At 32.8% G+C, this 27,763-nt stretch overlaps 4 protein-coding genes across 7 annotated transcripts; 2 read left to right on the top strand and 2 right to left on the bottom strand.

The window, feature by feature from the left end:
- Positions 1–378: 378 nt before the first annotated feature.
- Positions 379–9,487, bottom strand: LOC108747916 (elongation factor 1-delta-like). 2 transcript variants are annotated; one of them, XM_018485821.1, is made up of 9 exons: positions 9,371–9,487; positions 6,224–6,376; positions 5,011–5,475; positions 3,502–3,594; positions 2,931–3,024; positions 1,403–1,611; positions 994–1,063; positions 806–931; positions 581–735 (listed from the first exon to the last, which is right to left on the bottom strand). In XM_018485821.1, exons 2-9 carry the CDS (start codon positions 6,329–6,331, stop codon positions 581–583), a joined length of 1,320 nt encoding a protein of 439 aa, XP_018341323.1. In that variant the 5' UTR covers positions 6,332–6,376; positions 9,371–9,487. The 2 variants fall into 2 exon arrangements, with proteins under 2 accessions (XP_018341324.1, XP_018341323.1); XM_018485822.1 differs by lacking the exon at positions 9,371–9,487 and having other exon boundaries at positions 379–735; positions 6,224–6,331.
- On the bottom strand, positions 7,029–8,305 carry LOC108747917 (protein artemis). The gene has a single exon (XM_018485823.1). It carries the CDS (start codon positions 8,175–8,177, stop codon positions 7,095–7,097), a length of 1,083 nt encoding a protein of 360 aa, XP_018341325.1. The 5' UTR covers positions 8,178–8,305; the 3' UTR covers positions 7,029–7,094.
- Positions 9,488–12,651: 3,164 nt separating the features above from the next.
- Positions 12,652–14,722, top strand: LOC108747900 (mortality factor 4-like protein 1). Its single transcript, XM_018485790.1, has 6 exons — positions 12,652–12,861; positions 12,963–13,080; positions 13,199–13,501; positions 13,570–13,782; positions 14,167–14,336; positions 14,408–14,722. Exons 1-6 carry the CDS (start codon positions 12,834–12,836, stop codon positions 14,578–14,580), a joined length of 1,005 nt encoding a protein of 334 aa, XP_018341292.1. The 5' UTR covers positions 12,652–12,833; the 3' UTR covers positions 14,581–14,722.
- A 1,551-nt stretch (positions 14,723–16,273) lies between these two features.
- On the top strand, positions 16,274–25,155 carry LOC108747915 (serine/threonine-protein phosphatase PP1-beta catalytic subunit). Of its 3 annotated transcripts, XR_001939278.1 has the most exons (7): positions 16,274–16,580; positions 17,594–17,665; positions 23,116–23,603; positions 23,704–23,802; positions 23,884–24,123; positions 24,220–24,388; positions 24,831–24,879. XR_001939278.1 is itself a non-coding variant. In XM_018485819.1 (6 exons), the coding sequence occupies exons 1-6, from the start codon at positions 16,529–16,531 to the stop codon at positions 24,325–24,327; spliced, it is 1,059 nt and encodes a 352-aa protein (XP_018341321.1). In that variant the 5' UTR covers positions 16,274–16,528; the 3' UTR covers positions 24,328–25,155. The 3 variants fall into 3 exon arrangements, 2 of the variants coding, with proteins under 2 accessions (XP_018341321.1, XP_018341322.1); XM_018485819.1 differs by having other exon boundaries at positions 24,220–25,155; XM_018485820.1 differs by lacking the exon at positions 17,594–17,665 and having other exon boundaries at positions 16,276–16,580; positions 24,220–25,155.
- The last annotated feature ends 2,608 nt before the right edge of the window (positions 25,156–27,763 follow it).

Below are 27,763 nucleotides of genomic sequence, written 5' to 3'. Positions count from 1 at the left end.
GAACGTCAGGATATGGGTAAACATGATGCTGCTTTATTTAAAAAATTTTAGATATACATATATTATATGTATATGATTCAGTTATGCTAATATTAAATTCGTAACTGTGGATGAATGCATCTAGGAATAGTAGGTATTGTTTCTTATAAATCAGAAATCACTAAATACATGTATTGCATTGGCCATAAATGTTTTTATTTAAGGTAATATGAGAACATAAAGTAATAAAAGGTAACTTCTTTTAATGGAAACAATTTTTTGTAATTAATAAAAAAATATATATATAAATAAAAGATAGAGAACTCTAATTACAACATCATAAAGATTAGCAATAAATATTTGTAATTTATCTAAATCTACTAAATTTGAATTGTTAAATTTGCTTTTTATATTTTTCAAGATTTTAGACAGACTGTAATAACATCGAACAATTTTATCTTTGTCTTTTGACTTAATAATACGATAAAATGTACATGTAAACAGTTTTCGATTATAGATACTGTTAATGGAATGCAGAAATGGCACATAGACCGATGCTTATTTTTGACTACACATTTTTTGTAGTTTGGCTCTAGTTTCTTTACACCTTATTGAAAGCCGCAATATCAACGCTTTGTACATATTCTTCGATATTTTGAATCTTTTCCATTAACCAATCTACTGACACTTTGTCGTCTTCTACTACGCACGAAATTTGTAGTTTGTGAATTCCAAAGGCGAGCGGCATGAGTTTAGCTACGAAAGAAGGATAAATCTTAGTAAAGCTCGTATACGATATTAAAAACCGAAAGATATAAACACTTACAAGCACCCCAAAGGAGACCATCAATCTCGATCTTCCGCACTTCTTTTTCCATGTTTTGCATGTTTGTTTCATCGTCCCATGGTTTGACATCCAGGACGATATTTGATTTGGCTATTAAGGCTGGTTCTAAAAGATACAAATCAATTAATGATAACATAATTTGGATAACTCTGAACTCCGTTACATACTTTTAGACTTCTTAGCAGTATATGCAGCAATTCGTTCTTCCCTAATCTTGGCAGCCTCTAAATCGTCTCCCTATCGAATCAAATACAGTAAGAATTTTCATCATAGGATGAAAACAGACAGATTTTATAATTCGCGAAAGAGACATTATTACATATTGAATTTATATGAATGTGAAAAAAGTGCTAATATTGGATGAATCAGTACTATGGGAATATCTGGTGTATGCCAAATAATAAATATCATATAATTTTACATAAATATAAAATTGCATATCGTAATATTTGTATTAATTTAGGAATATCAGTGTGTTATGTTTAGTTATTTTTGTGTCATATGAAATTAAACTTAAATATTCGTCTTATACAAAGAGACCAATTAATATCATTTCTACAGTCTTTGCTCACTTGCCTCTGAATCAGAATCAAATAGATCAATATCTTCATTGTCATCTTTTTTTTTGTTCTGCTTCTGCTCTTGTTCTGGTTCCTCGGGTTTCGCAGGACAAATTGCTATGTAAGGTATACGTGCTTCGAGGCTCTCCACACGATGTTCCAAAGTTCCAACAATTTTCACTTGATGCGTCAACTTTTCAACAGTACTCTTCAGGTCCTGAATGACTATTCAGAAAGATTTTCAAATCATACATATTCTTTTAATTGTACTTGCCAGCATCATTAAGATTGTCTAGCGGTACAATGAGAAGAAAATCATTGCAGTTTGACAATTTTTTTACATTGTCTTACCTCATATTATCTTTGCATATATTTTTATATTTAGATAATGCTTTAAAGTGATAATTAAAAAAGTATGTAACAATAATTAAGATTCAGATATTATATTAATTCATGCTAAAATTATTTTAGGTGCAGTATATAATTATATAATTTACGTAATAAAAGAAATTATGATGATAATTAATTTTATTTGCTGGCGCGTGCGCGCGGGTGTGTGTGTGTGTGTGTGTGTGTGCAAAAAGGTTGTAATACTTTTTTTTCGGTGGGTTTCGGAATGCAGCCTATTCACCGAGCGATTAGTTCTTATTTGTGGATCCATGAATAAGAACCAATCGATCGATAAGCAAGCTACATTCCGAAACCCATAAAAAAAAAAGTATTGCAACCTTTCTGTGACCGGCTGTACATACTACATATGTAGGAGAAGACCGGGCAAAATGGACGCCTAAAGCGAATATCTTTTATTTTTGCTTATCTATTTGAGATTGCGCTATGAGTCTCTAAATAGAGACATTTAGAAAATTGAGTGTTTTCTTGCGATTTTTCCTTAGGTACATAGCTTAATTATCTGTAATTGTTCCTTAACAATTGTGTGAATGATTTTTTTATAAGAATTCTGTGAACTCTTTAAACATGTATTCAAGGTTAAAATTTTTTACTTAATGCTTTAATTTATTCTAATCTTTCCAAATTCGCGCCAGGTAGGTCCTTTGGGCAAAACGGGTGGGAGCAAAGCGGATGATCCATCCTCTTTACTCGGTATATGATTATAATGAAAATTCGCTTGCCCATGGGAGTCGGCAAAGTGGATGGTTTCTCTTTTTTTATATTTTAACTAAAACGACATATTAATGTTCAAGTTTTTAATTTTTTTTAAATTTTATTTCAAAGTTACGTCCTTTAAGAGATTTATGAGAATAAAAATGATTTCTGATCTCACACAATTTTAATTGTCATTTTTTCTTCTCAATCTTAATGCGTCCGCGCTGCCTGGGCTATTCCCAACATTTCATAAAAATATTTACTAGAATTATAAATAAAAAAGAAATAATAATTGTAATAAAAGTAAATTATATACTTAACAATATAATATCACATTACTTTTTATTATTAATTGCTGATGGTTATTATAGAGAACTTCTTGAAACAAAAAACTAATACTTGCATATATCATAATACTGTAATAGTCATAATATACGTACTATTTCGCAGATCCTGATTTTCTTTTTCAAGTTTGACAATACGAGGAGTAATATCTTGATTTGCGGTATGAGCAAGTGCTGCAATATCATCCATCTGCAAAATATGTGATAAAAATATATGATGAAAAAAATATGATTTGATACTATAAAAATTATATTTCCTACTGTAATAGAATTAGTGAGATCAAATAAAAAATAAAAATTTGATTGTATGCAGTCTTATTCATAGATATTTTAACATTCAATAAAGTATAATGTTTTTATAATTAATGTATTACTGTTTTAGTAAACTAATCTCAATCATTTATTGTTATTACATTAATATATAGCAACATACAATAAATATTTTCACGTGAAAACAAAACATAATAAGTAATAGTTAATTTACAAACGTAAAATCCTTTTCATTTTATTTTTCATTCGCAACATTAGTTTTATATTTCAAAATACCTAAGAAGCGATGAAAGGGGATGTGAGAACAGATTTAAATAATATGAAGATGTTAAATTAGTAAGCGGATTGTGGAAAATTACGTTGTATAAAGAGTGAGCGAAGAGAGTGCAGTACTCACACACTGTAAAGACTGTTTAATATGCTGCCGAGCCTTCGCAACCTCATTGGCCAAACTTCCAACAGGAGGCATTGGGCAAGTGGACTGTTGAGCCTGTATCCACCGAGATTAAAAGTAAGCTCACACCCAGATTGATTATTCGAAACTACATGCCATATCTCCACTAAAGTTTATAATAATAATATTAACAAAACAAAATATTAATTAAAGATCCTAATATACACAGAGATGCATGTAAATATTTAAATAAAATATTAAAATATTTCTTTAAAGATTCCTTTTTCCTTTATAATAAAAAATAAAATAATGCAATCTTTAAGAGTATTGACATAAGTAAGCATTACTCTTTGATAAAAGTGTTAATTAAATGTTATTAATTAATGTTATAAAAAAAAGACATATATATTTATATACATACACATATTTACTTTTAAGAAAATATAAAAATATAATATTTTAAAACTGATATTGAAAATACATTTTTGGATATTTATTAAGCTAGCATACATGTGGAGATAGACATTGCGCGTATTATAGCAGAAGTATTAAGAAATGAAATAATACTATATTTTTTAATATAAAAATGCGGCAGTACAATATATACTACAGAAATAAACAGTATTTACAAATCATTAAAGTACGTTTTTATTATATATAGCACATATTTTTGCAAAGGAAGAAATGCGGAAAACATGTTGAATTATTAACTAAATAAGCATGCAATTAAAAATTCACTAACGTACACAAATATAAAAAAAATTGTCTACACAAAAAAGAAAGCAGACAATTTTTCCAAAGTATCATCCTACACACATTTTAATGATAATAGTTATGACATAAATACTATTAAGTAAGTTGTTTCGAAGTTAATAATATGAGAAGTGTTTTTAAATAAAAAATTTAAATCTATCAATTTAAATTTATCAACAAAAGTATTAGAATTATTCTTTGTGATTACTTTTCATTATTAAATCAAAATATGTAGATTTTAAACCACCAATTGGATCCGGCGTTAAACTGTAGGTCCCATATATCAATGGATATATGTATACTCGCCAACACATATGGCAAGTGTGACATTTTATTGTCAAATTCCTTCCTTCCAAAGACCATGTATAATGGAAAAAGGTTGGAAGAGGCCGATATCCAGGAGTGAATGAAATCAGGCTGATGTATAGATTTTAAACCTTTCGCGAATATAATAAATCCTTTTTGTCACAATTATAAATGTATAATTAAATCATTAATGACGATACATGCATATGCCATGCATTTGTAGCAAACAGAACGACGAAATGGTACGAATGTTACAGTAAACTCCTCAGTGCAAAATGAAAATCGGATAAAGAAACGGCCATTCTTTTAATTGCAAAATGTAATAGACGCGTTTTTCTATATGACAATATAATATGAAATAAAATTAACATAAAGTCAACTGAAAATACAATTTGTCTATGTCGTATCGAGATACACTGAACAGTAACCCACAGATTGCATTAGAGCATGTACCTGGTCGGGCAATTGTTCTTTATTCCTTGCAAATGGCACTGCAGTTTCTTTATTTTCCCTGAGATCGATTCCTCCATTTCCCCTATTTTTATTTCTCGTATCTTCCTTGTTCCTTTTCTCTTTAGCTTCTTTCGCATTATATTTTTTAGATTTCTCGCTCGGAGAAGCATTCTCCTTCTCCTTCGCGTTATCCCTCATGCAATCAAATTTTTCACATGTTTTTGCGTTTTCTTTATTCTGCATGTTACACACATCCACAGTATCTTTATTGATGGCTTTTGCATTCTTTCCTTGGTATTTAGAACGTTTCATATTCGTTTCATTCGACTCATGAGCTAACTTGTTGTCTTTAGATTTTTCAGCCTTAGATTTCAATGTATTAGTATTGATTAGATCTTGGCACTTGTCAGTTATAGAATTGTCAGACTTAAGCGTGCAGCCTCCCGCAATCTTACGAGACACCACCTTGAAACATGTTCCAAGCTATGCAAGTATAGGTCAACGTTTTCCAAATAACACAAGAAGCAAAAACAAAATCGTTTCTTTTGTGCAATCGATACGTATAACTGCTACTTAACATGTAATATAATTAAACACGTTTATGTAATCATGTAAAGTGTTTAAATATGTTGGCATATAAACATTAGACTTGTATAATGCTTGAATTTTACACCAAAAGATATGAAAAAAATGTGACTTACAATATCAAAAGATTACAATACTATTTTATCAGTTCACCTTAAAAATGTAGAAAAAAACTTGAGATTACACTGAGAAAGAATTTTACATTTCTCATTGTACAAAAATGTTATAGATACCTTGTGTGAAGTATGAAGAGAGAAAGAGAGCAAAGCTAATTTTGTTATCACCAGATATTCCCGCGTATTTGTGTGTTAGAAATGTTAGTAAGTTATACAGTAACACAAACATGATGCATACACAAACATAGGAGAATGATACTAGGCGGCACTAGCTATGGATGCTATGATTAGGACTAGTAAATTCACTTGGTAAATTATGAATATATTATACTTTCTCAAAGGATATGGATTTTAAAAAAATCTTGGTGTTACTTAAAATTCATGATTATTAAAGACAAACGATTTACCCAATGATCTATATGTTTAAACATTTTTATTCTATCCCATTTCCCTGCCGACAACTCTCTTTATTTATTGAGCAGTGGATGATCGCAGCAACAATAATTCCTTACCTTGGCCATTTTCTCAAAATACTGCCGTTCTGCTTTGTCGTAGGATGGCTTATCAAACCATACCTTTTCTTTAGCTAGTGCAGCGGTTGCTATTGTAGCGGTTGTCATCTTTTCGGTATTTTACTCTGAATGAAGCAAAAATGCTATGAATTTCTGCAAACAAGACAAGAGAAGTAGGATAAAAAAAGATTCTACATGCATAAATACGGTTTTTCTTTGAACCGTGACTAAAAATTGAGATTAAGATTGAATTAAAATTTAACCAATTTAAACAAAGTTCACTAAACTTGAAATTGACTTTCTTTTGATTGAGTAAATCCTAATCTAATTTCAATTTCTAGTCTCTGATCATAGCTTTATTGCGTACAAGAATCAGTTAAGAATAAGGATATCATGAATTATAACATTCATTATATTTTATTATATAAAAGTACAATTTTTTATCTCAAACATAACAATAATATATATCATATAATAATACGTAATTATAAGACTAATGTAATCATTAATACTAAATCACGGCTATGTCACTTTTGACTCATCTGATAGTGTTTCTGTTTATTTAAATTTGCACGTGGAGCTTTAGATTTTTGTGACTTTTCATAATTATAATTAATTACAAGTAATTTTATTTTTATGGTGACAATCCTTCCTTGTAAAAAACTAGATTTACTTTGAATCGTAATTGAGTTAATTTAAACCTGCAGTTCAAGTGTTAATTAAATTACCATTAAAAATTATCTATTAATTTTCTTTTTAATTCTTAATTTTAAGAATCGTCATTATTATTAGGATATTAGTCCGTTATTTATAACTTTGTACTTAAGAACATATCTTTTTTTTTATAATGTAAAAGTACATTGCCCTTATTTTATCTTCTAATTTCATCTAGCAACCGATTTATTGTAGCTTGTTCGTTTTCTGGACATACACACGGATATATCTTTTTTGGTTTAAAATATTGTATAAATTTCTTAAGTTCATCAAAAGAAGCATGCGTGGAGTAACATACATTAAACGTCTTCTCATTAAACTTATCCCATTCTCCAACTACACTCGTATCACGTCCCTTCCACTTTAGTACTGATGGCACAATAGTTAATATGTCCTGCTGAAGGACATTGGTACGACATTTTAAACCTGAGCGATATCTACATGCATTTTTACTCATACATGCATGTATACGTGCATCCAGTGGATTATTTGTAACATGACATGCCAACTCTGGGATACGAATATAACTGTTGTATACATATTCCTTAACATGAATGAGTGTTTTCAAAGATTTCGACAGCTCCATGTAGAGAAACTCAGAGCCATATAAAGCAGAACATTCCAGAATAACGACTTTCCTTGGGCTTTCATCTAGCCATTTTTTCACAACTTTACACATTACATTTATACTTTCTATTCTTGTTGGGAGATGAATGAAATCATGACTTAAAAATGTTGTATCTAAATACACATTATCAAATTTTTTGGGAAAATCATCGCAATAATTCAGTGATTTTATTTTATGATAATCTTTTGGATTGATTCTAAAATCTCCAGTATATAATATTAATTTATCCATTTTCTCAAAAGCAAACATCACCGAACCAGGACAATGTCCAGCAGAAATAAACGTTACAAAAAGAATATCAGTCTCTTCGCTGTTATAATTACTTCTATATTCAATACAAACTTTTTTATCGACTTCGATATCTTTTACATAAGTTTCTACATTACGCAGGTTTTCATAATACTTATCTTCTAAGAAAACTTTAGTAATACGACTACAATAAAGATACTTATTATACTGTTTCAAGTGATCAAAAAACGTAGTGCCCAAGCCACACATATGATCAATATGACAATGGCTAAGGAAATACACAGAGGAATTTATGTTTTCTCGATCAAAACGATCCACCGAGATGCCTGGTATTTCTTTGATAAGCCCAACAAACGTTGACATTCTGATGCATAAATCTTCCTGTAATGAAGAATCTAAATATCAACTAAGTCCATGCAAGCATGTAAATGCATGATAAAATAATAATGGAGCAACAAGTCATTAAGAATAAATAAATCATTTATTCCATTAAAAATTCAGACATATTCAATTAATTTTGTTAAAACATTTAATTAATATTTAGCTTGCAAAAAATGCTCTGAATGACTCAATGGATAAAAATCTTTGATTATATTTGTTTTTACAATTTTCCACAATTTGTCTTGTAAGCAAATACTTATATCCTTTACACTGACGCAAAGATTAAATATTTCATAAATACTGTAACTTTGTAAAACAGCTCTTTCCAAGATTGAATTAAGATGAAATAATGTATACATGAGTGAGAGAGAGAGAGAGAGAGAGAGAGAGAGAGAGAGAGAGAGAATGTATATGTTATAAATTAAATAGATAAAAATTATATAGTTAAATAATCATCATAAAATGTTGAATTCTAGAATATTTAACCTTTTAAGAAGGTGGCCAAAACACCTCTCTTATATAGTTATTTTAAAAATCCTTATTCTAAAAAAGGAAAATAAAAAAATATTGTCCACAAATCATTAAGTTATTCATTATTTTTACATTTCTCTATCTCATAAAGATAATAATAATGTAAATTTAACTCTAATCTAAATTTATACTATCAAAAATATAACTAAAAATAAAATCTGGAGTGCTCTAATTACTCCACCTATCTATTTAAAGGTTAAATATATACACATGTATATATATTAGTAGATGCAATGAAAAACTAAAATCAAGTGCTTCATTCTCTTGAATAATATTATAAAATCTGAAACTGTTATATAAAAAAAAAGTTTAAATTTCTATTCTCCATTCATCACCATATTCAGATTACCAAATCGCTATCGATTTTGAAAAACCGTCGAATTAGATATTTTCACTATATATGTGTATGTATCACTCTTAATTAAAACAGTAAATTGAAGATATTATTAGACTCAACAGATCGCTTTTCTCGAAATTTCGATGAGATATATATGCGCAATATATTACTTCATGTGCAGTATTGATCGGTGGATTTGTATGCATTTACGGACTTATATTTTTCGTAATATTAGTCAGATTAGCTAACAATTGAATCAAGGGAGAATCGATTTGACATAAAGTAATCTGTTAAATTTAAATTATACCTCGAGCCACGTCCAGATATCAAATTGGCTCAGTAATTCGGTGGCTAAAATTCCAGCGTGCCGCAAGAGAACGTGCAAAATCGTGCCAAGACAAAGTGGACAAAGTGACTGTCAGGGTTGCCAGATTATAATATGTAAAATCGCATACAGAGCGCGCTCAAGTCACAAAATATGATAAATGCGCCCTTTTTTAAAAATAATGTAAGGAAATAAAATAAAATGCAAATTTTATTTTGTACGTATATTTCCTTATAAATAAAAAAAAATCATAATAAAAAAACAAAATTATTAAAAATTATTTTAAATTTTGGGCTTTTACCGAGTCATCCTTGATGTTTAAGAAAAGAAAGTTAGACACTCTTGTTTATTTTTCCATAGATATGCGAAAAAAATAAGGGGATTATCCATAAAAAACAAATAAAGAGTTATATTAAAATTTACTTTTTAATTTCTTCTCTTTTTCCCAACTTTCTTTATACTTCCGCCCAATATTTTCCCATATTTTCAAATAAATAAAAGAAGACCAATGTATAATAAAATCCTATAACAAAGGAAGAATCACTCATTAAAGATTGTTTTCTTTTTGCAAAGCATAAAACAATCGACAACTCTGGGGATTTAGGGTATATCCACACAACTTGCATAGCCGCATAAACGCGCGCGTTTGCATAAAGAAAATTATCCAATTGCATTTTTCCTATAAAGACATATAATACATAAAATGTATGTAGATATACCCTTAAGCGAGGAGCACAGATTCTTGCATAACGCATAAAACATGAAGAATAAGAAAATCAACCAATCAGAGTTCTTTATTTTATGGAAAGGAAGAAAATAAAGGACTTTGATTGGCTCATTTTCTTATGCATTATGTGTTATGCGCTATGCAAGAGTCGGTGCTCCTCGCTTTAGGGTATAGCCACACAACTTGCATAGCCGCATAAACATATGCACAAAGAAAATTATCCAATTGCATTTCTCTTACAAAATCGTCGTAGTTTCTATCAAGAGTTTAATCGATCGTTCAACCGTAACAGGGAAATGCTGGACTGTAGTTGCTTGGTTCTTACATTCTGATCCGGATTAAACCCTCGGTAGAAAGTCATAAAGGCCATAAAGCATAACACAAAACCGCTAGACCAATGATCATCCGACAAAAGATGCCATATTGATTTGAATAAGATGTTTATTGGCCCAGCGGTCTTATAATATGTTTATGCAGCTTATGTTATTTTGTATATGATTGCTCGTATCAGATTGATCAGATGGGCTGATTGTTTCACCTTTTGATAAATTTTATCTGTTGAGTATAAGTAGCAAGATTATTCAATCACATGCATGGATTGCCAGATTTACTTAACAGATAAAATTTATGATGATTACGATTGACGGTTGTCCATGTAGCGAATCCATCGTAATTGGCTGAAATAGAATCGAACAACGATCAATCGCAATTATAGGTTTATCGCGTCGTATGGTTCAACATGCTCCAATGTACACTTGTTATATCTTTTACTCACTTTAATGACTGCGTTATAGTGAGTAAATGCTATAGTAGAAGCATTTTAGAACATGTCAGAGCATGCAACACGAACAAATCTTGTCAATCCATAGTCTGATACGGGAATTAGGACACAAAATTCTGCAACAGTGACTATAAGACGTGAACTTAAGCCAATAAGCCAATTAGGATACTGCTTTAGATCTACGTATTCTAACAGAAATAGAAATAACAGTAAACTTATCCATAACGTGAGTTTCAACCGGTTGAAATTCATCATATTGCAAGGTTATAGATAAGTTAACTGTTATTTCCATTTCCGTTAGATTATGTAGACCTAAAGCAATATCCTGATTGACTTATCGGCTTAAGTTCATGTCTTACGGTCACTGTTGCGGAATTTTGTGTGTGGCAGCCCTTAAGACCATGGCACACATCTTCCCTAAAGGTATATCCACACAAACTTGCATAGCCACTAAACGTATGCATAAAGAAAATTATCCAATCGCATTTCTTCTATATAAACACATGTAAAATGTGTTTATATATATGCGACTATGCAAGTTGTGTGTTTATACCCTAACAGTAACTATAAAGACTTAAACACAATAGGCATAGGTAACAGTAAATAACGAGCTGTCTAATCAGACCTCTAGTGTGTAAGTTTGATATTATATCTCAGAGCTCTGATTGGACAGCTTGTTATTCCCTATTCCCTGTTCTTTATTGTTTGTGTCTATTATGTTTAAGCCTTAAGAGGTACTGTAAGAATCAGCCAATCACAGTCGAGAATTCTTTTAAACTCTTAATTCTAATTGGCTGATTCTTATGGTACGTCTTATAGTAACTGTTACGAAAAGTGTGTGCCTTTAGGGACTCACACAACTTGCATAGTCGCATAAACGCATGCATAACAAAAATTATCCAATTATTAGGTTGTTCGGAAAGTAATTTCCGAAGTTTTTTCTTATGAAAATGAAAGACGATTTTCAATCAGACGCGTTTCAAATGATCATGAACGGTCGAATTCGATAAATTTAATCTCTCAGCGATCTCACGAGTTGTTATTCGCCGGTTTGCATCAATTAATGCCTTTATTGTGTCTTCATCAGCTTCAACTGGCCTTCCAGAACGTGGTGCATCTTCAACATCAAAATTGCCGGATCGAAATTTTGCAAACCAGTTTTGCCACTGGCGTTTGGAGCACAGACTCTTACATAACGCATAACACATGAGGCATAAGAAATTGAACCAATCAGGGTTCTTTATTTCATGAAAAGGAAGGAAACGGATTTCGATTAATACAGTTTCTTATACATTACATGTTATACGTTATGCAAGAGTCTGTGCTTTCCGTTTAATGGCCATTCTACAATAAGCCATTAATTATAAATTAGAAATTAGAAGTTGGAAATTGACAACTGTGATTGATCAATTTCCAGCTTCTAACTTCTGATTTATGACTAATGGTTTATTATAGAATGCGTGTAAGAGTATATCCATACAAACTTGCATAGCCGCATTTCTTCTATATAGACGAACGTAAAATGTGATTCGATAATTTTTTTATGCATACGTTTATGTGGCTATGCAAGTTTGTATGGATATACCCTAATGTTTGTATGGATAAACACATAATGCATAAGCAAATCAAGTAATCAGAATCTTTCTTTTCCTCTCATTTCATGAAAAAGAAGAATTTCAATTGGTTGATTCTTTTATGCACTATACGTTATACGTTATGCAAGAGTCTGTGCTGCGACCTTAAGGCCAGAAGATGCTGTGCACAGAACACACAGAACACAATTGATGTAAACACCGAATATTCGACGGTCGAAAGATGAATGTTATTTTAAAAGTGTTTCATAGAAGTTAATCATTTTCAGTCGTTGTTTATCGCCTGATTTAATATATAATTCATAAGGTAAAATAAGCTCAATAAGCGTCATACACGATACAAGAATGCCACCGAAATGTAAATTTCAAGAAGGTACAGTTTCTTATTTTTTTTGTAGTGAAGATTAACTGTTGAATTTTTTTTGTATCTTTGATTTAATGTGAATTTAATTAATATTATGGTTTGTATATTAGGAGAAAAAGTTCTGTGTTTTCATGGACCATTAATTTATGAAGCCAAGTGTTTAAAGTCATCTATTACCAAGGAGAAACAAGTTAAATATCTTATTCATTATGCTGGTTGGAATAAAAAGTAAGATTTTTGTACATAAGTGTGTGTGAACTATATGTGGGCTTTATTTATATAACTGTTTTTGTTGGGCTAATGAAGTTGAACCATATACTGAATTATATATTTGAAAAAAAAATAGCTGGGATGAATGGGTTCCTGAGAGTAGAGTGCTCAAATATAATGAGGCAAATGTACAGAAACAAAGAGAAGTCCAGAGAGCACACTCAAATCAGCAATCTGCTCAGAAGAACAAAAAGGGAAATACAGCGACTAAAACACAAGGTCGAAGGAGTGAAGGAGGTCGAGAAAAAGATACTGATAGTAGATCGAGCACTCCTGTCGCTGACAAGAGTATGAGCCGTTTTAGTAAGGGTACAAGTAGCTCAGTAATGCCTTCATCTTCTCACGAGTCTGTGTCTGAACCACCACGTAAAAAACGAAGGTTTGTTACTTAACATCTAATCTTTTTATAATTGTGTGTTGCAGTTTATTAAAAGAATTTTTTTTTAGTCGGCTGGAGCCATCTGGTGAGACTGAAGAATATCTTACGAAAATAGAAGTTAAAATCAAGTTACCTGAAGAATTGAAGTTTGTGCTAATAGATGAATCTGAAATAATACTGAAGCATCACAAATTACCTGCATTACCTGTACAAAATACAGTCGACAAAATTCTAGATGATTACGTAGAGACAAAATCATTAGGGAAATCTAATGACATTAGGTATAAAACTAAAAGTCGATTCTTATTATTCTATTGAATAATGAAGATTGTAAATCATTTTATATATGTATATGTGCACAACGTATTATGATAATTATCTATTTACAATTTGAATTTTGATATATTTAAAATTTTACTCTCAAATTTCTTTCTCATTTTTTAAATAAAATTTTAATTTTTATAAAATAAATGTTTTAACATTTAAGTTAAAAAATTATTTGATAATATAAGAATGTCAAAAAATAATAAAATGACTATATTTTCTGAAAGAAACAAAAACAATAAAAAATTTAGGCTGAATAAAAAAGATATAGATTATAGACAAAGGGAGCAAAATGGGAATAAAAAACTATGATTGCAGTTGAAGCATTATGTCTGTTTCAGAGAAAGCACACTGGAAATAACGAAAGGTATTCGGGAATATTTTAATAACACATTGGGCCTTCAACTATTGTATAAATGGGAACGACCGCAGTTTATACAGATAATGAATGACAATCCAGAAGCATTGCCAAGTCAGTTATACGGAGCGTTCCATCTCCTTAGACTATTCGGTAAAACATATTCTATAAAATGTTTGCTGTTTTTAATTAACATTATTTAAATAACAATTTTAATTTTGTAGTACGACTCGGCGGTATGCTCTCTTATACGCCCTTAGACGAGAAGAGTATACAGTTATTGCTGTCGCATTTTCACGATTTTCTGCAATATTTGCAAAAGAACAACGCTATACTCTTTAATCTTCAACAAGATTACACAGATCCATCACCAGATTATCATCGAAAGTATGGTTAAATTATTAGTTTATTCTTTTCCAATTTGTGCTTGAACGAATGTATTACTTATATGCAAAATATTTTACATGACAATCTGTTTACACATAGGACGATTTAAATTCATTTTTTACACAACTATCATATAATCATTTTAAATGAAGTGATATAATAATTTAGCTAATAATAAAATAATATAAATAAATTATTGCGAAACAAAGAATTGACGATATTAAAAAAATTATGATGAAATCATAATTCAAATACATAACGCAATATTAAGGAGGATGCATAGAATTACCAGATTTTGACCTAAGCAATGGAATCTTTCTGATGTTTTATATTTTCTTATATTTATTGACATGTTGTATCATTTGCAAATTTTTATTTCGTAGTTTATAGATCTAATGAAAATATATTGAAAATCGCATAAAAGTAACACAATTTCATCGAAATCTGATCTTTGATTGCAATTTTCCTGCAATGTCAATTTGAAATTAATGTTTGCAAATGATTCAGCGCAAAAGATACGAAAACAAAAAAAACATCTATTGCTTAGACTAAGATTGGTTGTTTTACTTTTTACTCAATGTTCTGAAGAATGAATAAAATAGATCAATTTTGACCAAAACAATAGAATATTTCTTATGCATGTTTTTTTTATTTTTTTTTTATGTATTAAATTATTTGCAAACGTTAATTTCAAATTAAACTAATAGAAAAATATTGAAAATTGCAATCAAAGATCAGATTTTGACAAATTGCTATTTTTAATGCGATTTTCGACAAGTCTTCATCAGATCAGTTTGAAATAAACGTTTTCAAATGATTCAACTGATCAAAAAATACAAGAAAAAATGTACGTACATAAAAAAGATTCCATCGTTTAAGGTTTAGGCCAAAATCCAGTAATTTTATCACCTCCTTTAAATCTACATTTTAGGTACTAAGTTAGAATAAAATAAACCAGATAGATTAGTTAAATATAAAACAGAAAGAGAATGTTAGATAAATAGATAGATAGATAGATAGATAGATAGATACATAGATAGATATATAGATAGAGAGAGAAAGAGAGAGAGGGGGAGACCAAGAAATGAACAATAATTATTGCTTGTTTCTTAGGCTCTGCGCACAATAGAAGGAATTAGGAATAAAGAATAAACGATTTTAACCTATAGGAAGTCGGATACATCGGAATACACGGCTTCTGATAGATTGAAATTGTTTATTCTTTATTCCTAATTCCTTATTGCTTCTGTTGTGCGCAGAACCTTGGTCTTTTATCATTTTTTTTTGCTTTCTACACGAGTATTATTTTCATTTAATATTTTTAATATAAAACATTAATTATTTATTAAAATAATAATTAGAACAATACAATATTTTGTAGATAAATTTGAAATCTTAATAAATTTGAAACATCAAAATTCATCAAATGACCAATTTGCGTCAATTTGGAATAATCAATCCTTTTGCCGGACAGATGCAATGACCAATCCGCTTAGTCGACACTCACGAACAGCCAATCAGCGAGCGGCACATATAGTGGTCCCTGTAACGGATTCTATCAAGCCCCACAATGCGAAGGAATAGCGATAGCGATAAGACGATTTTAACCTATCAGAAACTGTATATTCCAATGTATCTGATTTTTGATAGGTAGAAATCGTGTTATTTCTATCGCTGGGACTTTGGACGTCGGCCGGCCATCTCAGTACAGCTAGTATGCATCGACGTAATCGAGTCATCGAGTATTCGAGTCTTCGAGTCTCTCGCCAACGTTCGACGTGGAAGTCGGAAAATCGTCCGTCGTTCGCCCCGGGCGAGAATCTGTAGTCGATAACGGCACGCACACGTATTAGGACGCGCGGGTGTTGCGTCTCGCGTCGTGGCGGTGCAAATGCGCGCGCCAGGCGGATACGAGCCAGTCCGCGAACATCGGGCCAGTCAGTCAGTGGCAGGAAAAAATGGCGGATGTCGACTTGAATATCGACAACCTGATACAGAGATTGTTGGAAGGTACGTGATTGCGATGGGACGGCCGACGTGTTGAGATACGCGTGTACGACGCGCGTCGTTTTGTCGCCGCGCGCGTGCCGTCGTGTACGTTGCGAGCGTGTTACGCACGCGGTCGACGGAAATTCACTGCGGCGCAGCCGGGACCCGGGTACGGACGCGACGCAACATGATGCGGTGCGATGCAATGCGACGCGATGCGATGCAATGCGACGCGATGCGATGCGCGTGTCAAATCGAACGTTCGAACTTGTCGCGATTGGAACGCAACGCGCTTACGTCCCACGTTCCCGTGCGTCGAATGCACGTACGCTCGAATTCTTGTTCTCGCGATCGTCGCACGATGGTCCCGAACCCGAACCGGGTCCGAGATCCGCGTCGCGGCCCTCTTTCGTTTGCCCTCTCGCTCCGTCTCCCTCGCTCTCCGTGAGTGCGTATCGCGCGGGAGCCGTGACGCGGTATTCCGACCGCGCGTCCTTCGTGACGCCGCGCGCGACTTCTGTGTCGATCCGATCAAAAGACGCAGGGAGGATATCGATCTTGCTCGTCAAACTTTCGCGGTCATCACCGTTGCGATACATAAATTGAGTAAAAAAAAAAAAATTTCATGAGACCGTTCGATGTTCCTCTCTTTTCCTCTTTCTCTCTTTCGATCTCATTCCGAGCTATGTCCATTTTCCTAAGTAAAAAAATTGCTTCTCATTTCCTCTTTTTTTTTCTCCTCTCTCTCTCTCTCTCTCTCTATCTCTATCTCTATCTATCTCGCTGTCTTGGTCGCGTTCGTTTTCTTACTCTACGATATAACTCTCATCTACTTCTCGCGACTTAAAGAGCCCCTTTCCCTCCGCGCAAACCGCCACCGCATCACCCCCCTCGCCCTGCGCCGCTGACCACCGCGCGATCTTTTATCCCTCGTTCTCTTTAGCCGCAGAAAAAAAGAAGAAACAAATCTCTCTCTTTTTGTTTGTTCTCTCTCTCATGCTACGCGAATGCGGGAACCCCCTTGTGCGGTAAAGTATACCACACGCAGAAAGACCAGGTTCAGAAGAAAGCCAAGCTAAAAGATATTTTCTCGTCGGACTTTGTCGGTACGCAGCTACTACACAACAATAACCAGCCACCATCATCACCACTACCATTACAGCAACAGGAAACGACAAACTCCTTCACATAGAATTATCTTACATTCTCTAAATTCTTTGGAGTCGAATCTCTCTAAAGAGTGAAAATTGAGCCAGTCTTGAAAAAGAGTGGCTCAGTTTTTAATCTTTAACTCTTAGTACACGCGATTGAGTCGTTCCTGTTCTGCATTTTTCTTCCAAAAACTAGGATCAAGTAATTGGTTATAACATTTATATATAATTTTTTAAATACATAATCTTGCGAAAACTTTTACAGAAGATGTCAAAGTATATTAAAAAGTTAAAGTATATTAAGAATTATTTATAATAATTTTTGTATGTTTGTTAAAATAATGGAAATTAACCTGGGACACATAAATGACCCATTATGTCATAAGGACTGGAAAATTATCGTATGTATTAAGGGTTAAGAATGAGATTTCACTCTTCAGAATAAGATTCATTCTAAAAATTTTATGGTGAATTCGGTCACTTGCATTAAATTAGTGGACATAAAAAGGCTGTTTTGCATAAAGTATCTAAATGCAATGGTATAATCAATTTTGATATACAATGAAATAATACATATATATTCTGTTAAATAACGTGTTAATATTATTGAGTATTTAATTATTTAAAATATTAAATTTTTAATACGCACTAATCTAGTATATAATGCAACTGATAGAATTCCCTATTAGAGAGTTTGTTCGATCGAGCTTCCCCGACTTTTGTATTTTGTTATTGTTCTCGCGGCCTTATAGCATGTAAACGTCTGCTTGGCGTCGCGAGCTATCTCTAAGCGTGGCTTCCACATTACAATTGCATATTGTTAAGCACGAGATAAGAGTAAGGAAGTGCATTCTTATAGCTTTAAAGTCATTATCATGTTTGTCTTTATATTGATTTCTGTTTTCCATTTACATAATTTTTTTTAACCGACTTGAATCAGCTGGAATCCAGAGCTAGAAAATGATAACCGATAAAAGCGGTTATCAGCAGAAGTTGAGGAAGAAGCGGTGCATTCGATATAATGATCGCGTCAGCAAAATGTTTATTTTCCATTGTTAGAAGTTTTCTTCGCGCTGATTGGGTTATATTTTTAAATCTGGAGGAGTCCTATCTCAGCGAAGAAAACTTTCAACAGTTGCAAAATAAACATTCTATTTTATGCGGCCATTGTCTCGAGCAACTCAGAAATACATTAATTAAATAACAGTACAATTTGTTTAGGTAAACGTAAAAGATAAGTTAATTTACAGTTTTATATTCACTCTTAAAGATTGAAAATTGAACCACTCTTTTTTTCAAGACTGGTTTGATTTTCTTTCTTTAAAGTGAAATTTCATCTAAAAAAATTTAAAGATTAATAATTACGTCAAATGTATGTGTATAACATTTAATTTCACTACATGAAAAATCACTGTTGCGTGTAATTTGATAAATAGAAATTGATCTATTTTTCTTTTTATATTGAAACTAAAACAAAATCAGGCAGACTCGAGTCACCGACACACATAGATTAAATGGAAAGCAGAGTCGACTCTATAGAAGTTCTACTTATTGTGATAAGTGGAAAGCAATTTATGTTTAGGTGTTGCGTTTAAAGCTGCAATAATATTAAAGTTCTCGTAGAAACGAGTAGATCGTAATGTCTAAAAGTTATCATTCTAAAGAGGATGATATGAGGATGGTTCAAGTGACATTCAGGTAGCCACGTTTAGCGTTAGACCACGCGCTGCAGATTACGGGCCATTACCTCTCATTGTCGCGTGCTTGCTCGCTCGACTCCTTTTTCCTCTCTTCTTTTTTGATTTTTTGTTTTCCAAGTAAAGGAGAACTGACCCTTATACGCTGGATCCAAATGTGATCCTTTTTGCTTGTTCTTCGGTCGTCGATCCTATCGAAGCCTCCCTTAGACTTCAGACAGCTACACGCTCTTACTCAAAGACAAATATCTATATAATCTTATTTGGAATATAAGTATCCACACGAGCGCTTCTCGAACCATTCGAAGTTATTTCTGGATCTGTCGATGCACTTAGCCTATCATTTAAGATTTATCACTTTCTTCCCTTCGCACTCGTAGCCTTCTCGTTTGAAATGCTTTATCTACGTAAAAATGGAGCAACAATGGCTGCAGATGTTAGATGCTTAAATGTTAGAGCACGCTGTGGGTATAATAAATGTTTTTGTGCAATCCGTAATTTGTAGCAAAATACTTTAATTATACTTCCTTCCCTCGCACTATTATTTGAATATAATATTTTCATTTTCCTCTCTTCTATTTTTATTTCCTCTAAAATGCAAAATCTTAAAATTATAAATGTATCTAAAAGTCGTAATTTTAAATTATTATGCATATAGGTGCAGGTTTTACTGTTAGCTCAAATAATCTTTGATTGAAACGAATATCTTATCAGCGTAATTTATCTATGTAAGCGCATATCAATTGTGTTTTACGATGTAATGCCATTATCGTTTAGATTAACACTTAATTTAACATATTTAATATTAATTAGTTTTAATTAGTTGAGTTAATGCATTTGTGATTGCAGAAAACGTTGGAGATACGTATTTAAAATGTGTATCTCACGACATTTAAGGCAAACATTTAATAGCCGTATCATATTTAACGTAATATATATTATGGAAATATTTAACGATATTTTATAAGCTAAGAAAGCAATTTTAATTATATTGCATTGTATATATATTTGATGTTATTTACAGTTCGAAAGTAGCAATTATTAACTTCATATTCCTGAGCAAACATGGGGAATATATTCCTGAGCTTTCATTAATATCAACCTTACTCATAAGACTTCAGTTTAACGTGACAACAACGAATTATTTTTAACTACTCCAGGGACAAATTATTTTAAATTCTTAGTGTTTCATGGTGAAGTTCATCTCAGGCGCATGCGTGATTTATAATTGTGATACTGGTAACGTGAAAATTTTATCAATTTTGTGATTAAAAAAAAATTTATTATTATGTTTATTATGTTTGAATTTGTTCAGATTATCACATCGAATGTGACGATACAGTTAATTTAATGCTGAAAATTTAGTGTAATGAGTACGTTCACGTCGCATGTCCCTGAAGCGATATAAAGTTCGCACTCCAGAGTCATCGTTAACCAGACCTTACAATTATTTTTAACCTCTTCAGGGACAAGTTATTTTTGATTTATCATATATTTTCTCTATATATTTTCTCTTTACCATGTAGGATCGATTTTATTTATTTATATAAAGTTATTGAAATTTTACGTTGAAAAGAAAGCTGACAGAGCTATAAAGAAATCCTTCAAAAATTAAATTCTAGTAGATCCGTTTTAAGGACAGGATCCGTTTTAAGAATAAATTTTGGGATATATATAAATATCGAGTTTTTTTGCAATTAAATTTTTATATAAATTCACATAAATTATTAACTCGAGCCATTGTACGCGACGAGATGTTCGCATCGTTTATAAGGGATTAGATCTCCGAAGAAACCTGTTTTCATTTTGGCTTATTTAAGCACTTATTTTAAGCATCCGATGACTACGCGGTGGTGCAATGTGACATTTCCAGTGTTTCGTCTGGAATATGCCTGCCATGCAATAGCAAAATGACAATAGCTTCTCTCCCGGGTAATGGAATCTCTGCATCTTCGCTCTATAGTCGCCGTGACCTTGCTAATATGCAGTTTTCCGATAGCCAGTATCAGACTAGTTCAGTCGCACCGTGAATTCCCTTTTATGCCTATAAATAACAATTCGACGACACATCCATAGCGTCATAAAGAGAGATGATCTGCACTGGATGTCGGTTAAATCACCTGTTCCCTTTGCCTTCGCCGCTTATTAACGCTTTGAATGTCGAATGACGTCATCTAAAGATATTCGGCACTTTTATCAAGTGTTGAAGACTAAATGCGCTAGTGAATTTATTTACTGTGATACGTGTATATGTCGTGAGAATACGTAGACCTGATATAATCCAACTTTTTTTTTTGTACTGAACTAAATTATTTTTGTCGCATTTCAAATATAAAAGTTTAATGTTGATATGAAAAAAAAAAAAAAAAAAAATTCCAATATTTGAATTCAGATAAATTCTTTAAAATTATCGATTGTTTGCAGGAAATTATCGTTTTAACTTATAATTGCACAAATAATTAATACTTTTACTAATTTAATTAGTAAATATATTAATTGTTTACTAATTTAATTAGTAAGAACACAGTCGTGTTATTTCGTACGGTTGTAGAGATATGCATGGATCTATTCACTGATGCATTTACTCTACGTGGCATTGTGATCGTGCGAAATTGAGCTAGACTAGAAATTAGGAACTTGAGGGAAATTGAATCACTCAGAGCGTTATAGATCCAGTTATGATCCAGAATTCAATAGTTGAGTGGTACCGTAACTTTAGGTTTCCATAATGTTGAATCGTACAACCCGTGTCGAAAATAGCTCTCTTTCTCCCTTTCTCTCTCTCTCTCTCGTCGAGAGAGAGGATCGCACACTCCCGAGACATATCCATTATCCAACGAGCTTATCAGTAATTTCACGCCTTTGACGCTATTATAATCGATGCGATACCACCGTAGACCACGCCGGAAGTACCGTGATTGTACCCATGTGCAAAGTGCTCGAGAATAGGCAAAGATGATCTGGCCTCACCGTAATCTGTAATCGTGTATCACCCCTATTTATTGAGACGGCTAATACCGGCAGAACTTAATCATCTTCCATGCCCCAAAGTAGAGTTATGCTCGGTGTACCTGTAAGAAAGAGCATCATGACTATCCCTCATTAATGCGGTGGACAGAAATGGGGAATGCCTCATTAGGCGTTATTATCGATTCGACTGCACCGGTGTTAGTAACAAGAATGTCGATACAGCCGACCGTGGTTTCTCTATTGTTCTCTACTCGATGCGAATCGAAGAATTGCATAACCGTGCGTAACGACGTACGGTGAGTCGAAGGCAACGGGTACTCGAAGGCAACGAGTCTCAATAGAGACTCGCGGTAAATTGACGGGATAATGATGTATTATTGGCATATCACGCTCGAGTAATTCCAGAAGCAATACGTGCGTAACGGTATAAGTAATGTGATATAAGTATGGCGTTAATTATACATGACAATGGCATTATTGATTTTTTTTCCAGAGATAGACTGCCTATTCTTACGTTATAGATAGACTCTTATCTTGAGGTAAAAGCTTTTACGAGGAGAAATTGAAATCAGCTGTATATTCGTGTTGACAATAAATGTAACAAATTCGTGCTTTTATTTATTTTACTATTATTTTTCTGAACAAGTACCTAACAAAGTAATTCACCGCACTAATGAAGGATCGTTGCAATCTCGAATAAAATAACGTAATTAACCGCCAACATTTCTGGGTACACAGTCAGAGGATGTCGGCCGGGCAAGACCGTTATCATGACGGAGGCCGAGGTACGTGGCCTCTGTCTGAAGTCGCGGGAAATTTTCCTGCAACAGCCGATCCTATTGGAATTGGAGGCGCCGCTTAAGATCTGCGGCGACATACACGGCCAATATACTGACCTGCTGCGGCTCTTTGAGTACGGCGGCTTTCCGCCCGAGGCGAACTATCTGTTCCTCGGCGATTACGTTGACCGAGGGAAGCAATCCTTGGAGACGATATGCTTGCTGTTGGCATACAAAATCAAATATCCAGAGAACTTCTTCCTGCTGCGCGGCAATCACGAATGCGCCAGTATAAACAGGATATATGGCTTTTACGACGAGTGCAAGCGGCGATATAACATCAAGCTTTGGAAGACCTTTACAGACTGCTTTAACTGCTTGCCGATCGCCGCGATTATCGATGAAAAAATCTTCTGTTGCCATGGCGGGCTCAGTCCTGATCTGCAGGTGACTAAAAAGATTCTTTGATTCTTTTCTCGTATAAAAAGAAACTTATTCGATTGGGTAAAAGTGCAATAAAGATATATTTATACTTTGTATTGTTTAGGGAATGGAGCAAATCAGAAGAATCATGCGTCCAACTGATGTACCTGATACCGGTCTCCTCTGTGATCTTTTATGGTCCGATCCTGATAAAGATGTACAGGTGAGATGCTTTTATACGAGCAAATCTCAACGCATCGATTAATATAGTAAGGATTTCTCTAATCGCCTATTAATGTTCTAGGGTTGGGGTGAAAACGATAGAGGAGTCTCATTCACATTCGGTCCAGACGTCGTGTCGAAGTTTCTGAATCGTCACGATATGGATCTCATATGCAGGGCGCATCAAGTAGTCGAGGATGGCTATGAATTTTTCGCCAAGCGACAACTCGTCACACTTTTCTCTGCGCCAAATTACTGTGGCGAATTTGATAATGCTGGCGGAATGATGAGCGTTGACGAAACGTTGATGTGCAGTTTTCAGGTAATTGACGAGAGAATTTTCCTTTCATTCCTCTTTAATGTCATTGATGCAACATCCAAGTTTATCTCGTCGTGTGTTTCTCGCATTTTTTTGCAGATTTTGAAACCATCGGAGAAGAAGGCAAAATACCAATATGGAGGAATGAACACGGGTCAAGCAGGTAGACCATCTACACCACAAAGGAATCCAGCGAAAAAGAAATGACAGCCTTCAACCGAACCTGCACAACAAACGCGATTATCCTTAATGGAGGCTATCATGCTAGGTAAATCTGCTTTATGCTTGTCAAAGCTTACTTAATCACACTAGCTGACCACTTATGTACATTATTACGAGTCTATTTCCCACGATTATCAGTTGAACAGAAAAAGAGAAAAAGAACAGAAAAAAAGAAAGAAACGAAAGGAGAGCGGAAGGAAGCGAAATGTAGAACGTTGCTCGATATATTTAAGTTTGTACAATGATTCACCGATGATTTAGATGTAATACTTAGTATGTGACGTTTCCAACACATGTACACGCACTTCGGGGCAAACACGATTTAAGTGAACTTGATTTATGATTTAAAGATATATTAATGGAATTACTCGGACACAGTTTGGGTTTGCGAAAATTCTGAATGCTTTATAGCCGATGCGCTTGTCGAAAACATCGAGTTTCTCGGATGCTGTGTATCTGATCTAGCCTTTGATTTTCATGTGTTTCAGCACGAAGACGCCGAGATACAGAATTAACCTAATCTGATAAATATAAACCTAAAAAAAAGTGTAAGATTTACTTCTCTTTCAATTGCATTTTAACATGATAAGAAATATAAATAATTCGCGGTGAATCAAGTTTCGATTATCATCGTACGAAGGGATTGCTCTCAGAATTTTACAGCAATTTTATGGCAATTATCTACCATGAATGAAATGATCCCTTGTGTAAAGCTAGTGCTCTTTGAAAAGCATTTCATCATTCTCATTTGTATTTATTGCTTCCACTGTTGATGTTGAGTGTAATTATGAGACTCGCTGTTATTATATATTATTAATATTATTTTTATTTTTAATAGTATTTTTATCATTGCTTTAGCAGCTAATTTAAATATCATTTCGTGAGAGATGCGCGTGTATATAGATAGATAGATATATATATATACATATATATATATATATATATTTTTGACCATTTATTTTTTTCTCTTAAACCATTACCCATTACAAATTTAATTATACCGTCATGTGCAGTATTCCGAGCGTGATAGTGACTGCACGTTCCAGAGATATGTCGTAGACGAATTAGGTTGTTTATTCTCGGGCGATAAATCCGGAGAGAAACACAGAGAGCTAGTATTTTTAAATATACTTACGCCTTTATTCGAAAGATACTAGAAGGAGGAAAATCGTGAAGGAGAGAAAAATGAGGACGTCGCATGTATACAGAATTTAGATGCAGAATTTCAGCTTTTTATTCTCGCGATAAAAACAAACATGAATGCAAATACGCATTGTTATCGATTTATGGAAGATTTATCGCATATTGTAAAGATTATTTCAAATTGCGCGAACATTTCGTTAGTGATTTTACAGGCGGATCTTATGTATTTAGATTTTGATGAGTTGAAATTTTGCACTTGTTATGTATGTTTACGCTATTTAAACATAAGGGATATTTATGTGATAATATACAGCTTATTAATTTTTGAACAGAAAAACCTTCGACGGCACACCGCATTTAAATGTTTGGTGCATTTATTTAAATATTTATAGAATATGTTTATCCAGTTTTTTGTTTTCTTTTTTTTTATTGATCTCAAATTTCATGTAATTTCTATTCATTACTGTTGAAATCGCTGCAGTAATACGATTGTTTTATAGACTTTTAAAATAATGCATTATATAACGTTTCCTTGCTGCGCTTTTGTTCTACAAGTGATATTGTATTATTATTTGCGATCATCTGCGCAATAAAGTCACATCTATCGGAAAGAAAGTGCGTTCCGACTTTCTAATTTCTAAGAATATTATTCTGATTTCGAAGAATATTATTATTAAAATACTATTGCATTATGAAATCCGTAGAGAAGTCTTATAAATTACATTATGTACGAAGAAGAAAATTTGCATTTCCGGAAGCAACAATTGATTAAATAATGACATTTGAGAGATTATAATCACAGCGAAGGTTTTTGTTCTCTAATAATGCGCAAATGTGTTTTCTACAGATTTAATATTTATTATTGGCAAAATATTTATGAATACTACATCAATAAACATGTATACGTCGAAATTTACGAGATATCGATAAAACGCGTTTGTTATAAAACCGATTAAATATAGACTGACGATTAATGAAATTGTATCGTGTGAGTTATTATGATTGCGAAGACGATCTGGAAACACGAAGACCGTACATCAAAACTGAAAATTTACCCAGAAGCAGAGATCAATCAAACGGGCCTTTTTGTGGCAACGATGCCACAATTGGTTCTCACATTATTATGCTATATTTTACTCAATGGTTGTTCATTATTTGATTGCTATTTAACGTTGGATAGCGCTTGATAAAGTATTTATTATTCGATGTGCGAGAGAGATATAGTGCAAATTTTTGTTTTAGAATTGGAGCCGACGAAACGAAAGATGTCCTTTCCTCCCTTCCTTCCCTGCGTTTCTCCCTAGCCCCCCCAAAAAGAAACGCAAGATTAATTATGTCAAAGGAGCGGTTGTGATTCCTTGATATATGCGTTTTTTTCGTCCGAGATTCATATATTATATACAGATATTATATTTGTAAAGGGTTGACCGGTCGCGATTCGACGATACTTTACTAAATAAATAATAAAATGAAAGGCACTCTTTGTGGGAGGAGCTTGTGACTATCGTGGATTGTTACATCGTTCGAATCGCCGATAACGGAATACGCTATGCAATGGCATCCTAGAGATGTAAAACTTTCAGATAATAAATATGCATATTGTTGTACAAACCTTTTTTTTCAGCTCATTATTCTTCCCTGGCTCTTCAGTAAGAAGGCAAGAAAATCTTTTGCGTAGCAAGTTAATTTTTAAATATGTACAATATGTACGGTGACTATATATTCTTTATTTTAGGTAACTTCAAATTTAAATTTATTCCTTCCTTTAAATTTATTTGTTCCTTTAATACTCAATTTTGTCCTTTATTTTTCAATATTGTCGTTTACTGTCCTTTATTTTGACATTACGGGAAATTCTTTTCTAACTAGCGTTCCAATGTCTATAATATTATATTAATGAGCAAATTTTTACGGAAAATACTTTACAGTTTTATGCATATAAATATAATTTGTTTTTCTTAATTATATTTCTTAATTTTTTTTGAAATTAAATTTATTCAAACTAGAGTTGTTTTCATTTTTTATTATTTCGAATCTTTTATTATTTCAGATCAAGGGTTTGTTTCAATACAGTCGAACCAGTTTCAAACTATCAGAAAACTGCGCATTACCTTAATTTGATTATATTGTGCCAAAATTTTATAATGCACAAATTCTTGTCAGTCATAAACTAGTTTGAAAATATGTAGAAACAAAGCCCTAAAATTTTCAGATTTGTCCTTTATTTTCTTTAACAAAATATAGTCATCGTAATAATATAATATATATATATATTTTT

This window comes from Trachymyrmex septentrionalis, unplaced genomic scaffold, assembly GCF_001594115.1.
Source record: "Trachymyrmex septentrionalis isolate Tsep2-gDNA-1 unplaced genomic scaffold, Tsep1.0 scaffold202, whole genome shotgun sequence".
NCBI lineage: Eukaryota > Metazoa > Arthropoda > Insecta > Hymenoptera > Formicidae > Trachymyrmex > Trachymyrmex septentrionalis.
Note: the sequence above shows the minus strand (reverse complement) of the source record. Positions and strands in the feature narration are given on the sequence as shown.